This window comes from Rhincodon typus, chromosome 2 (genome assembly GCF_021869965.1).
Source record: "Rhincodon typus isolate 14 chromosome 2, sRhiTyp1.1, whole genome shotgun sequence".
In the NCBI taxonomy this organism is placed as follows: Eukaryota; Metazoa; Chordata; class Chondrichthyes; order Orectolobiformes; family Rhincodontidae; genus Rhincodon; species Rhincodon typus.
Genome location: NC_063333.1, coordinates 35,877,971 through 35,894,019, shown reverse-complemented (window position 1 = coordinate 35,894,019; position 16,049 = coordinate 35,877,971). Strand labels below are relative to the sequence as shown.

The following is a 16,049-nucleotide window of genomic DNA, read 5'->3' as shown; positions in this document are numbered from 1 at the left end:
GGCCTGCTGTGTTCATCCAGCTCTACACCTTGTTATCGCTAATAATAGCAGGACTGTCTAAGTTCTGTAATGAGATGCTGTTGGGATTGTATTTTTAAGTGTGTTTTGAAATCCTTCAGTAAAGTGATGGAAGGTGACATCAACAGTGCTATCTAGCAGCACCTGCTCAATGATGCCCAGTTTGGGTTCCACCAAGGTTACTTGGTTCCTGCCCTCATTACGGTGTTGAATCATGCAGGGATAAAAAGAGTTCAATTCCAGAGATGACAGTGACTGCCATTGACATCAAAGCCACATTTGACTGGGTGTGGCATCTAAGAACCTAAGAAAAACTGAAATTGATGGGAATCAGGGAAAAATCCTTCCATCAGTTGGAGTCATACCTGGAACATAGGAATATGATTGTAATTGTTGTTGGATGTCAGTCATCTCAGTTCCAAGACAACTTTGCATGGATTCCTCAGGGTATGTCTTAGCTGCTTCATTAATGACCTTCTCTCCATCGTAAGGTCAGAAGTGCAAATGTTTGCAGATGACTGCACAATGTTCAGTACCATTCATGACTCCTCAGATGCTGAAGCAGTCAACAAGATCTGGACAATATCAAATCTTAGGCTGAAAATTGCAAAGTAACATTTGTGTCACACAAATGTTATACAATAACCATCTCCAATAAGAGGCAACCTGACCATAGTCCTTTGACATTCAATAGCATTACCATCATTGAATCCTCCATTGTTAACATCCGGGGGTGTTACCATTGACAAGAAACTCAACTAACCCACCATATAACTACTATGGCTACAAGAGCAGGTCAGATGCTTGGAATACTGTAGCGAATATCACAGCTCCTTGCTCCCCAAAGCCTATCGACCATCTAAGTCACAAATTAGGAGTGTGATGGAATACTCCCCACTTACCTGGATGAGTGCAATTCCAACAGTACCCAAGAAGCTTGAAACCATCCAGGATAAGGCAGCCCACTTGATTAGCACCACATCCACAACCATCCACTCCTTCCACCACTGACACATAGTAGCCACAGTGTGTACTATCTACAAGATGCATTGCAGAAATTCACCAAAGATCCTTAGACAGCAACTTCCAAACCCATCACCACTATCACATCAAAGGAGAAGGGCAATAGATTATATGGGAACACCACCATCTACTAGTTCCCATTCAAACCATTCACCATTCTGACTTGAAAATATATTGCCATTTTTCAATGTCGCTGAGTCAAAATCCTGGAATTCCTTTCCTAATAGCATTACGAGTGTATCTACAGCACATGGACTGCAGTGGTTCAAGAAGGTAGCTCACCAGCGCTTTCTCAAGGGCAACTAGGGGCAGGCAATAAATGTTAGTCCAGCCAGTGATATCCATGTCCCACAAATGAATATAAAAACATCAACTTTTTTATAAATAGTTTGATTTGTTTCTGTTTTATCTTATTTTCTTTTGTGTAATAAATTTCTATGGTATTACTAAAACAAAACCTGCAACATTTTGTAATGGACCACCTCAAAGAAAGAAAGAAAACAAAAAGTATTATCCATCAAACCAGGTTTCAGTCTTCCATCTAACTTGACCAGTAATAACATCAGCTGTCATTGCAAACTTTGGGAGCTCTTGGCTGGATTTATGAATTCACTAAATTTAAAAGGGATCTGTTTTTTTTTAAATAATGGCTACATGATGTTTTGCAAAATATAGCATCAGTATTGTGCTGAAATATATTGCACAGAAATTTGAAAATGACTTTGAATGTTGCTATGAGTTTCATGGAAATGGTAGATATAGCAGTTTATCATTTGAATTCTCTAGTAACGTTAAACCCAGAGAACAGATAGTTTGATGAAGAAATAAAGGCAGGATCTCTTAAGGATAAGATGCTTCAAGTGACTACCCAACAATCAGAATTGGAAGAAAGGAAACCTGAAGTTGGCATGTCACAACTGCAATTTGCTAAGATGTAGTTAGAAATTTAATGACTTTATTTACAGAAAGAAAAGCAAACTCAAAAACTTAAATTGGATGAGGGGGAGAAACAGGGGAAGGTTGAAAGTGATGAAGAAGACTAAGAAGGAATATTATAGACTTTAAGTTACAAAGAGAAAGGGAAATTAGAGAACATGAATCGGATATGGACCAATTTAGAGCAAAGAATACTGGAGAAGTATTGGTCTTAGAGAACAGAGAGAAGAACACTAAAGTTATAAAGTGGAAATGTTGGAACCAAAAAGTAATTTAAAGAAGCAAATATGTTTCCATTATAATGAGACTGGACATAACAAACCCAATTGCTGGAAGTTAAATGAGTAGTAATTGAGATGCTGTCCCAGTGGTTAGCACTGCAGCCTCACAGTGCCAGGGACCTGGGTTCGATTCCACCCTCAGGCAATTGTCTGTGTGGACTTTGCACATTCTCCCCATATCTGCACGGGCTTCTGCTAGGTGCTCTGGTTTCCCCCCACAGTCCAAAGATGTGCAAGTTAGGTGGATTGGCTATGCTAAATTACCCATAGTGTCCAGGGATGTGTACATTAGGTGTGTTAGCCATTGGAAATGCAGGGTTATGGGGATGAGTCTGGGTGGGATGCTCTTCAGAGGGTCAGTGTGGACTAGTTGGGCTGAATGGTCTGTCTCCACACTGTAGGGATTCTATGGAATCTTCTGAAAAGGGGTCTTCAAGAAAAGATAATAAAACTGTAGGAAGCGTGTATAGTGAGGATGTTGCTTTGGAATGTACTAGAAGGGAGAGGTGGCTCAGGGTAGCCATGAAAACTATTTTGGAATTGTGATAACAAGTATCAGAATTGTATGAACAATGATTATTTTACCTAAAAAATGCTTTGAATCAAGGATATCAAGAGACTGGAGCAAATCAATCACTGATACTGGCTAAGGATTCTACTTACCTTCCAGAAGGGTTAATGAAGGAGAAAATCTTAATTAGACGTACTTGGAGGTTACAAGCCAGACTCATTATACAGAGTTGGATTAAAGAATGACTTGTTAAATGGAAAATTTGTAGTGGGAGCAGGGGAACAAATTATTATGGAAGAAATTGATTTTGTTTTGGGAAATGACCTCGCAGTTTCAAGAATATTGGCTTCACTAAGGGTGCTAGAACAACCAGTGGAGATAGACTGAAGAGTTACAGGAGGAAAATCCTGGCCTGTATCCTGACTGTGTTGTGACAAGATATTGGGTACATAGAATTTGACAGAAAGAAAAGGAATCTATAATACAAGAAGATAATTTGAAAATTCAGATAGCAGATATAATTTTTCAAAAATAAAATAATTAAAAAGTTTAAAGTTATCAGCATGGAGTTGGCATGTTTAGCCCACCTTCTTTAATAGAAATGCCGTGAATTAATTTGGAATTGACTTACAGCAAACAACCTATTCAGAGTTTGAAACAGAAACAATGTCTGTGTCTTCTTAGTAAAAACAAAGTATTAATGAGGAAATGCAGAATTTTCAAATGAGTAATCAGCAGTGGTTCATCAGATGGTAGTCCCATCTGAGCATTAAATTTTAATGATCTTTATCCTTTTGTGGAATTCAAATTAAATTCTACACATGCTTCTGAAATCCCCAGGTTAAGCCACTTAGGTAACACAGGTCAAAACATTAAAATATTTTTATTGATGAGGATTACATACAAATGTAGTCAAATTTTACTGGTTATGTCAGGTAGTAGAGTAAAATCAACTCTCAATTAAGCCTGTGCCTTTAATTCTGATACTAGCTTTTGAAGAACAATTTAGCATGGCCTCAATAGATTGTGTAATAGAACTTCCTGCAAAGCAAGAGGAATGACAACTTATATGAATCTTTCCACAGGATCTCCTAAAGCAGTGTGCTGAGGGAAAATTATGGGAAAAGTGGTAATGGAAAAGTTAGTTCAATTTTTCTATAAGCTATAGATTATCTAAAGAAATAGAAAAACATCAAAGTTCAAATTTTATGTAACAAAGGTAAATTGGAAAGATGTCATCAACTTTGAAGACCAGTTAGAGCTCATTGACAATAATTTCCTAATGATTGGGATAAAGGAATTACTTTGTTATTATTTGGCATTAGGGAAATGGATTAGGATAGGATTAGGATTCATAATGAGTTCACAGGATTTTGTTCTTTTGAACTAATGTGTGGACATGAGTTGAGAGGATCACTTAAATTGATAAAAGAGAAATTAATAAACAAAACTCAGAAACTACGATTCCAACCTATGTTTCTAGTTTCAGAGAAAAACTGACCAGAGATGTGAGTTCACTGCAAAGTGTTTGAATTGTGCTCAACAAACAATGACATTTACAGCAGATAAAATGGCCAAAGTTAGAAGTTTTGTTGCAAGAGACAAAGTGTTAGCGCTCCTGTCTCTTGAATCCCATTAAAAACAAAATTCTCTGGACCTAATCAAATCAAAAATGAAGTGAGTGCCGTGATTTATATAGTGAATACTTCAGACTGAAGAAAGAATCAGTAAGTGTGTCATGTAAACATGTTGAATGGATGTTATGCCTCAAACAATAATCAGGGGAAAAGAATACTTGTGATAGGAAAAAGTAAGAAATCAAATGGAAGTATCATGGCAATTATAGAATGAGTCAGAAATTGAAAATTCAAAAGTTGACCTTCCATCAGCAATATTGGAGGTACTTCAATTGTTAGGATAACGTTTCATCTTCCAAATACTGTCAACTTGATTTACAAAGTCTATAACCGAATTCAAAACCAATTTGTGGGAATACATCAGGAGAAATTGTTTTGGCTATGCATGATATTAATGTAGGGATGTGTAAAAAACAACATCCATACAGACTCAATCCAGAGAGATTAGCTGAAGTGAGTTGGGAAACTAAGCTTGTGATTAACAATTACATTACTGAACTGAGTCGCAGTAACTGGACTTCACCTATCATGATACTGCTAGAACCAGATGGGTCACAAAGATTCTGTGCTCATTATTACAAAGTCAATGTGGTAACAAAAGTAGACTCATATCTTACAACAAGACTAGATGATTGTGTTGAACAAATTGAATATGCACGATTTGTCACAAAAGCCAAATTGATAAAAGAATTTTGCAATTTCAATTGACTGAAAGAACTAGAGAAATATTGACCTTTGTAACACTAAGTCAACTTAGTCAGTGCAAATAAAAAAGGCAACAGCCATGCCACAGTGATTAACCAATAGTCATTGAGGGACTGTAACTGTGTTGTAAAAGTCAATGATTTGTTGTTTCTTGGCCAAATCTGACAACAATGTTTATACCCCTTGACTGGGCTGTTTGATCAGCACAAAAAAACCTATTTGATTAAAAATGTAGTTAATCGTGAATTCGCCAAGGCAGAAGTGACTTATTCGGACCACACAGTGGAACAAGTAACCCCTGGAGTGGTATTGGGTTGCCTCATATCTAATACAAAACTTGAAATTTTGTATTAAGTTGGTACAAATGTATTTTATCTGAAGCTTGTTCCGAACTTCAAAACAGTTGTCATACCTCTAAAAGACTTGTTGAAAAATGGATGAAAATTTGCCTGCACGCCAGAGTGTCAGAGTGTCTTTGAAAAATTGAAAGTTATCCTGATAACCACACCAGTTTTAATCATCCCTCATATGGGTGGCCATTCAAACTGATGGTTGCTACCAGCAATATCCATGTGGGGACTGTTTTACTGCAAGATGCTAAGATGGGAATCGAAAGACTTCTCAGTTATTTTTCAAAAAAAACTATCAAAAAGAATATGTCAAGTGAAATATACAATTGAAAAAGAGGCGGTGAATCTTGTGTTGTCTCTACTCAATTATAACAGTAACTACGTGGAAGAAACTGTTGTTAACTTCTTTTTATTCACTCCTGGAATGTGGGCATCACTGGCTGGCCAGCATTTTATTGCCTGTCACTAGTTGCCCTTGACAAATAGTGGTGAGCTGCTTTCTTGAACTGCTGCAGTCCATGTGCTGTAGGTAGAACCACAATGCTCTTAGGGAGGAAATTCCAGGATTTTGACTCAGTGACACTGAAGTTATGGTCATATATTTCCAAGTCAGGATGATGCATGTTTGGAGGGGAATTACAGATGGTGGTGTTCCCATGTATCTGCTGCCCTTGTCCTCCTAGATGAAAGTGGTCATGGGTTTCGAAGGTGCTGTCTAAGGATCGTCAGGACATTTCTGCAATGCACCTTATAAGTAGTACACACTTCTGTATTGAGCATTGGTGGTGGAGGGAGTGTTTACTCGTGGATGTGGCATGTGCCAATCAAGCAGACTGCTTTGACCTAGATGGTGTCAAGCTTCTTGAGTGTTGTTGGAGATGCACCCATCCAAGCAAGTGGGGAGTATTCCAGTACACTCCTGACTTGTGCTTTAGGGAGTCAAGAGGTGAGTTACTCTGCTCATTTAGCCACTGCGTTTATATGGTGAGTCTAGTTGAGTTTCTGGTCAATGGTAACCCTAGGATGTTCACAGTAGGGTATTCAGTGATGATAGCACAGTTGAATGTCAAAGGTCAGTGACTAGATTGCCTCTTATTGGAGATGGTCATTGCCTTGCACTTGTTTGGTGTGAATGTCACTTGCCTCTTGTCAGTCCCAGCCTGGATATTGGCCAGATCTTGTTGCATTTGAACATGGACTGCTTCAGTATCTCAGGAGTTGAGAATGGTGCTGAACATTGTGCAATCATCGTCAAACATCCCCACTTCTGATCATGTAACGAAGAGAAGGTCATTGATGAAGTTGCAGAAAATGGTTGTGCCAAGGACACTACCCTAACAAACTCTTGCAGAGATGTCCTGGAGCTGAGATGACTGACCTCCAACAACCATGATCATCTTCCTATGTGCCAGGTATGGGTCTAACCAGTGGAGAGTTTGTCCCTGATAGCCATTGATTTCAGTTTTGCTAGGGATCCTTGATGCCACACTCATTCAAATGCTGCCTTGATATCAAGGGCTGTCACTCTCATCTCAGCTCTGGAATTCTGCTCTTTTGTCCATATTTGAACCAATGCTATAATGAGATCAGGAGCTGAGTGGCCCTGGTGGATCCCAGACTGGACGTCACCGAACAAGTTATTGCTGAACAGGTGCTGCTTGATAGCACTGTTGATGACACCTTCCATCACTTTACTGATGATCGAGAGTAGACTGATAGGGCAATAATTGGCTGGGTTCGATTCGTCCTGATTCTTATGTACACGAAGTACCTGGGCAAAGATTTTCCATGTTGTCAGATATATGCAAGTGCTGTAGCTGTACTGGATGAGCTTGCCTAGGAGAGCAGTAAGTTCTGGAGCACATTTCTTCAGTGTTATTGTCAGTGCCCAATCCAGGGAAGTATCCAGTGCCTCCTACCATTTCTTGATGTCACATGGAACAAATATAATTGACTGAAGACAGGTATCTTGTAATGCGAGGGACCACTGGAGGAGGTCAAAATGGATCATCCATTCGGCACTTCTGGCTGAAGATTGCTGCAAATACTTCAGCCTTATCTTTTGCACGGATGTGTTAGGCTCTTCGATCATTGAGGATGGGAATATTTGTGCAGCTTTCTCCTCCAGTGAGTTGTTTAATTGTCCACCACCATTCATGACTGGATATGGCAGGAGTGCAGAGCTTAGATCTGATCTGTTGGTTGTGAGATCACTTAGCTTTGTCTATCACTTGCTGCTTTTGCTGTTTAGCGTCAAAGTTGTCCTGTTTGGTAGCTTAACCAAGTTGACACCTCACTTTTAGGTATGCCTGCTGCTGCTCCTGGCATGCCTTCCTGCACTCTCCATTGAACCAGGGTTGATCCCCTGGCTTGATGATAATGGTTGAGTGGGGGACATGCCAGGCCATGAGGTTGCAGATTGTGCTGGAGTAGAATTCTGCTGCTGTTGATGTCCCACAGTGCCTCACGGATGACCAGTCTTGAGCTATTACACCTGTTCAAAGTCTGTCCCATTTAGCATAGTGATCACGCCACATAACAACGATAGAAGTTATTCTCAATGTGAAAGTGAGACTTCATCTCCACAAGCACTGTGCGATGGTCACTCTTACTGATACTGTCATGGACAGACACATCTGCAGCTGGCAGATTGGTAAGGATGAGGTCAAATATGTTTTTCCCTCTTGTTGGTTCCCTCGCCACCTGCCGCAGACCCAGTCTAGCAGTTTTGTCCTTTATGACCCGACCATCTTGATCAGTAGTGCCGCTGCTGAGCCAGTCTTAATGGTGGGCATTTAAATCCCCCACCCAGACTACACTTTGTGCCTTTGCCACCTTCAGTGCTTCCTCCAAGTGTTGTTCAGCATGGAAAAGTACTCATTCATCAGCTGAGGCAGGATGGTACGTGGTAATCAGCAGGATGTTTCCTTGCCGGTGTTTAACCTGAAGCCATGAGACATCACAGGATCCAGAATCTATGTTGAGCGCCCAGGGAAACTCCTTCCCAAATTTATACCACTGTGCTGCTACCTCTGCTGGATCTATCCTGCCGGTGGGACAGTTGGGAAGGTGATGGCGGAGTCTGGACCATTTTCTATGTAGTATGATTCCAGGAAAATGACAATGTCAAGATCTTGCTTGACTGGTCTGTGAGACAGCTTTCCCAATTTTGGTACTAACCCCCAGATTGTAAAGAGGACTTTGCAGGTCAACAAGGCTGTTTCTGTTGTTGTCTTTTCAAGGCCTAGGTCGATGCCAGGTGGTCCATCTGGTTTCATTTCTTTGTTGAGGTTTCATAGCAATTGATACAATTGAATGGCTCTCTCAGCCATTTCAGAGAGCAGCTGTGAGTCAATCACATTGCTATGGGTGTGGAGTCACATGTAGGTCTGATCAGGTGGGGATGGCAGATTTCCTTCCCTGAAGGACATTAATAAGCCAGATGGGTTTTTCTTACAATCAACAATGGTTTCATGGTCATCATCATTCATCTTAATTCCAAATATTTTTTATTGAATTCAAAGTCCACCATCTGCCATGGTGGGATTGAACTCAGGATCCCAGAACACTAACTGAGTTTCTGGATTAAAAGTCTAGAAATAATACCACTCGGCCATCACCTACCCTCATATGGACCATCATCCTTTGATTTTCTTAGAAATGTTTCAGGGCAAGAATGTACAGTTGTTTCAATGGAGTTATATTGTGGATGCTTTATTGAGAACAAATTTGAAGGACACTGAGGAATGAGGTGGAGTTAGGTATGGATGCAATGTAACTCATTATATGTTCACTGGCAACATGTTACTACTGTTCATATGGCTTTCTTGTTTATTCTCTTGCGAGATGTGAGTGTCATTAGCTGGCCAACATTGATTACCCATCGCTATTTGCGCATGATGAAGCACTGTTCCCTTCTCATGTAGTGAGGTTCACTGGAAAACTAGAGGAGGCCTAAAATAAGGATGTCATAATGAGGTATCTACATTTCAACACCATTTATGTGCAATGTAAACAATAATGACCCAAAAACTGAGTTTTCAGCTATCCTGCTAGAGTCCTAGTCTGCCCTTCACTTCTTCTACAGTAAATTAAGAAAGAAACTATTAACAATATTCAACAGATCAGACATCATTTATGGAGAGAAACATAGAATTTAATCAAATACATTGTGCAGGAATGGTGATGATCATCGCATTGGAGCCCACACAGCAGTCTGCTTATGGCAGGAAAACCTCCCTCAATTAAGTCAAATGTGCTATGGTGCCAATGTACACAACTCAACAGCTTTCAGTGGCAAGGTAATTAGGCTTATTAATAACAAAAACAGAAGTTGTTGGAGAAACTCAGCAGGTCCGGCAGCATCTGTGGAGAGAAAGCAGAGTTTTCTGCATAGTTCTGCATCAAGAAGGTCACCAGCATTCTTTTCCATGAATCCCGGGCAATGACCATCTCCAATAAGAGACAGTCCAATCACAATCCCTTGACGTTCAATGGTATTACTATCATTGAATTCCCCACTGTCAACATCCTGGGGGTTACCATTGACCCCCCAGAAACTGAACTGGACTCATCGCATAAACACAATGACTACAAGAGTAGATCAGAGGCTAGGGATACTGCGGCGAGTAACTCACCTCTGGACTCCCCACAGCTTGTGCATCATCTACAAAGCACAACTTGGGAGTGTGATGGAATACTCTCCACTTGCCTGGATGAGTGCAGCTCCAACACTCAAGAAGCTTGACACCATCCAGAACAAAGCAGCCGGCTTGATTGGCACTACATCCACACCCTCCACCACTGACGTTCAGTAGCAGCAGTGTGTACTATCTACAAGATACACTGCAGAAATTCACTAAAGATCCTCAGACAGTAGCTTCCAAACCCACAACCACTTTCATCTAGACTGACAAGGGCAACAGATACACGGGAACACCACCACCTGCAACTTCCCCTCCAAGTTATGCATAATCCTGACTTGGAAATATATCGCCATTCCTTCAGTATCACTGGATCAAAATCCTGGAATTCCTTCCCTAACAGGATTTTGAGTCTACCTACAGCACATGAACTGCAACGGTTCAAGAAGGCAGCTCACCTTTACCTTCTCAAGGCCAACTGGAGACAGACAATAAATGTTGGCCCAGCCAGTGATGCCCTTGTCCAAAAAGTGAATAAAAATAACGTGGATGGCTGGGCTGAGTCCTCCTTGTCCATAGCAGCTTTGACAGGTTTTTGTCAGTACAGATTGTGCACACAAGTCACCATCCGGCAGTACTGGCTAAACAACCAGTTGCTTTCATGAACTGAAGTGGTTCAAGTGTTTAGATGTACAGATGGTGTGTGATCATCGGAAAATAATTCTTCATGTGTGTGCCAGATCTTCAGGGAGCAGTCATGGTGCCTACATACAACACTGTCAGGTGCCATGCCTGTTCACTCCACAAAAGCAGCTTAATGCCTGGTGACTATGGATACCCTCTCTTTACCTGGCTGATGATCCCCATGAGAAAACCTCACAATGAAAGATGCAGAGGAAAGATATGATGGTAGTCAAGGTGCAAGCAATTTTAGAGCAGACAATTGGGTTAATAAAGATGCCTTGATAGGTCAAGAGACGCTCCTCAGGGTGCTCCAAAGAGAGTCTTGTGCATCCTGATGGTGTGCTGCATTTCACACAATCTCACCATGCCTAGGGGTGAACATCTAAACAAAAATGAAGATGGACTGACATAAGCCTCACATTTGATAACAAGAAGAAGAGATAGCTCTGACTGCATCATCAGCATCAAGATGGTACCAAAGACAAGAGTGGTATGTCAAAGCTGGAAAGTGCAAGAAAACCTCATCCTCATTCAATTTTGGCATCTTGCCAAGCAATCAAGCTAGCCAAGCATAGGTCTTCCTCAATTGCCACTTGCTTCAAAGATCAATCATGTGTGGACCCCACACAGCCTATCTCTTTGAGCTGACACAATTCTCACCCCTTGAGGCAGTCAAACATTATGCTTCTGACACAATTACTGTGCAATCTTCCCATTCTGATCCTGCCTAACATTATAATATCCTCAAAAACTGAATCGCAGAGATCTGAAAAACACAAGGTATAATTCAACAAATATATAAGACATATGATGTCACACAATCCCCAGTATTCCAGCAATATGTTTATATGTCTTCCTTAAAATGCTAATGAGTGCTGCAGCATGGTGAAACCTCGGCATCTTCAGAAAATTTTAAGTCAGGCTGCAGTTTTCAATGGCCTATGTACTTTTTGAACCATGGCCGGGTGATCCACTGGGTGTTACAGATCAGAATTGACCAAGATAAGTGAGAATGTTTTGTGGGAATTGACACTAAATGGCAAGGGAGTGGAAAATTCCAATTAGCCATCAGTATGCCCTAAGAAGAACACACAAGTTTTTCAATCAGAAGCTCCTCCATCTTCTCAGTACAGGGTGGCACCTCTGTGCATTCCAGTAGGGAGAGTTGCTCCTGGAAAGATGAAAAATTCTGCATTAGAACAGCCCTGCACCCTACTCCTTAGCATGAACAGCCACAGGACAGCAGGAAGAAGGACACACACAAAGACTCTGATTTTGTAGATGAAAGAGCTGCCCTATTGTTTCTTTGGTTTTGCAGAAGGCCAAAAGTAACAAGGAGAAACTCCAGGTTTGTGCACACTGGTTGGTTTAAAACAAAAATTAGCATGAAAGTTTACTTCCATGTGCTGAAATCTAATGAAATTCTCCAGATAAATGCTCCATTTCTACTTGCTTCAACTAATCCAGACTACAATGGTATATCACAATTCTCACAGTTTACTACATCCTATATGCACTACAAGTGTAGAAACAAGGAACTTGTAACTGTCCTCATTGTATTGCATGATAATTAGGGCACTTGAGAATGTGCAAACAAATTACTGGAAGGGACAAAAGGTGCAAAAGACATAGAAGAAGTGATTTGTATAAAGGATAAGTAATTCTACCTGATTCTTCTGCCACAACCGTTTAGTTGTTCAGAAATTGGCTAAAGCCAATTTGCACTTTCTAACGTCCCCTACTTTTGTTTAATCGAATGGATCTTCCAGTTTCAGACTGGTTTAGATGCTGGTGGTAGATTTATGGTATTCCTCATGCCACCAAAGTACCTGCCTCAATTAGGCGAATGTAGGAAATTGCCCTGACTCCTGCTGCGCAGTTTGGCTAATAAAGTTAGCTAAAGAAAAAAAATAAGGAAAATCCCAAATTAAAACGTGTGATTCAAACCTTTAAATTTTAATCCTCCTTAGCAATACTGGCTAGCATTTGTAATGCCCAGTACTTCTAAGACATCTGTAACAGAAAACACAATGTATAATGTGTTACTCTCATTAACGTAACCTGCATTTATATTGTAATACTTATCATTTGGCAAGTAGTGCAGAGACTTAGGCTTGTACCCTGGGAACATGGATTCAAATCCCACCATGGAACCAGAGGAATTTAAAGTCAATCAATAAAATCTGGAGTTGAAAAGTAATATTTTCCAAAAAAAACTGTCATTGATTGTCGTATAAAGAAGTGTCTTTTTATTTCTCTGTGTTTTGTTTATGGACTGAAATAGGTCAAAGTGTGTTTTCTTTAAAAAAAACAAGAATAGTGGAAAAGATTACTATGCTTTTTAAAAAGCAAGTTACCTGGCACTCAATGAAGGAGTGCTCGTTCAACTGTTGTTTGTACAAGCAGTGGGAGAGAATACTCCCGATGAACTAGAGACAGGGATGTGTATAAAGGGAGTTTCGGTTGTAAACAAATATCTGGTTGGTTTGTGAAGTGCTGACCAGTTGTTGATAACAAAGACGTTATGCCTACCAACAACTATATGATTACCTCCCAGGTAGCTGAATAGATTTTGGGTGTAAATGTTTGGTCAGTAGCCATTGACTTCCAAAAAAGAAGACTCTGTCAAGTTTCTCTGCAATAAAAAATACCTCAAGCCTGAGGAGAGCCAGTTTATTTCCCCTCACTGGAAGCTGTGGCTTCTTTAACTAATGAGTCAGAGACTTTATAAGTGTGGACCAGTCACTGTCACTTTCTGCAAACAAGTGAAAGTACCTGGAGAAGGAAGATCAAGGAGCAACAATTCCTAACATGCCAAAAGGATAATTTCAGTAGGTCCTGTGGATTGCCTCCCCAATATTTTCTTCTGCCCATAACATCTTTTTATATTATGTCTATATGTGTGTACAGGAGGAGTTTTACAAGAGGGGTTAGAGGTTTAAATGATAGACTCATATGCTAATAGTTCATAACTGTCTGTGGTTAGGATCTGTTTATTTGTATTAAAAGTAATTCTTTCTAAATGCAGAAACCTGGCCCATGCTTTCTGTTAACTGAATGGTTTGTTAGGCTATGCCAGAGGATATCTGAGAGTGAGCCACTTGCTGCGGATTTGGAGTCATACCTAGGGCACACCAATTAAAGATGGCAGATTTCCTCCACTAAAGAACATTAGCAAGCCAGATAGTACTTTATAAGTGTTTTGCCTCACTGGGGTAGCAGGCTGCAAATCAAGTCCCGCTAGTCCTCAGGGAACAAGAAGTAAAGATTTTATAAAATAATGCAAAACATTTCAAATGTGCCAGACTTTTAGAACCAAGTTAACAGAAAACACGGGCCAGGTTTCTGTACTTAGGAAGAATTACTTTTAATACAAATAAACAATATTTTCCTCTGCCCATAGCATCTTTTTATGTTATGTCTATACGTGTGTACAGGAGGAGTTTTACAAGAGAGGTTAGAGGTTTAAATGATAGACTCATATGCTAATAGTTCATAACTGTCTGTGGTTAGAATCTGTTTATTTGTATTGTAACAAGCCATCAGTTTAAGAGGGATTAGGAATGGGCATCAAATGGTTCTATTGACAGTGATGCTCACATTCCAGCAAGGAATTAAAAAAAGTAAAAGATTGATATATTTCTTCATTTGCAATGTTTTTCTAAATTCAACCTTTAAGAGAAATATAATTTGGTAAATCAGAAATCTAATGCCAAATAATTTGGGGGCCTAGTTCTCTCTACAGTATTGATTCACTGGTGTATCTATCATCCAATTAATGAATAACTGACATGGTAACGATCACAAAAAAATTATTTCTGTTGGAGGTGATCCTAAGAAAAAGGAGTAATTGAATAATTAATCAAATTGCTATTCCTCAGCTTTTATCATTCAAGGGCTGATCAACCTGCAATACTATCTAGGTTGTTTCTGATATCTGACATTCCAGATAGCTTTTTGCTTGTAGTAGCTCTCTATCTATTGTACCTGAAAGCAAATTCCTAGTGCAGTCTTTATTTTCTGTCATTTATTGCTCCAAAATCAGCCTTACTCCTATCTCGTGAACAGATGTTGCTGATGCTCCTTCTGTCATTTCTATATGCTGCTACTACTGTGTGAGAGTCATGAAACACAGTTAGGAAAACATAGACAAAATGCCACACCATAAAGTAGCTGATTAAAATTGCTTCTGTTTCCCAATAGGAGGTGGATAGTAAACAACATTTCAATTTATCTATCGATGTTTCTAAAAATTGATCAGTTTGTCTGTTTTTGTTTTTACCTGGATTGTGCTATTAGTATTTCCTTTCATCCTATTTTATATGTATCAAATGCTCTGATTCATACACGTGAAAATGTGCTTACCAGCGAGAATTCCCTCTCATAGTCCAGCATCACCACTATTAGTTTAAATATTTTCTAATCAACCTACACACCTCTGGAGAGGGTGGGACTTGAGCCTGGGCCTTCTGGCTCACAGGTGGGGACACTGCTGCTGCACCATAAGAGACCCCCTTCTACTCCCTGCCTCCCTCTCCCAATTTCAATTCATATCAACTTTAACTTTGATAGATGTTCCTCAATAATTTTTTTCAAATGATAACAGATGTGATATCTAATCCTGGTCTAGTTTCATTCCATTTTTTTTTTCCAGAATTTTTTATTGACTGATGTTTCTTAATTTCTACCATCCAGTTAAAGCATAATATTATTATGGTTGAGTTATACATAAGCAAATATTTGATGAAACATTTCCAATCATGTGCATTCTTGCTTGTGGTAAATATACTCCTAATTATTGCATTTTACTTCAATCAGCTCATCACCTCCAAAAGAAGGCTGTCAAGATGAAGATAACCCATATGACTATAGGAAATTGCTACGAAAAACATCCCAAAGGAATCGTCTTATTGAGCAGTGTTAACTTTTAATCTTGTGGCTTTCTTACTTGTGTACTGTTTACATGCATTTCTGGAACTCTCCCATAAGTTCAGTATTGCACATATGTTCATACTGTGCAGTAACAGCAATAGCCACTTGTATTAGTAGGTTACTTGGGTGTAATCAAGGAGTAAAATGTTTTGTGTTGAATCATTATCTGAAACTTTTTTTTGAGCATAATTAATGTTCTTTGTGAAAACATAAAGCCAAATATTAATATTTCCATATGGAGAATCGTGTGAAATCAGTTGACTCATGTTATAGTAATTTAAATACAAAAAAGTTTCAAATGCTCAGGAAATAAACTAAATTGTAAAATT

The 16,049-nt window shown here is 39.5% G+C and overlaps 1 protein-coding gene across 1 annotated transcript in view; it reads left to right on the top strand.

Moving 5' to 3' along the window:
* Positions 1-15,712, top strand: part of myo3a (myosin IIIA) — a 355,589-nt gene extending 339,877 nt beyond the window's left edge. Inside the window, 1 exon segment of the mRNA XM_048606878.1 lies at positions 15,607-15,712. Coding sequence (XP_048462835.1) covers positions 15,607-15,712 — 106 coding nt within the window.
* Positions 15,713-16,049: the final 337 nt, after the last annotated feature.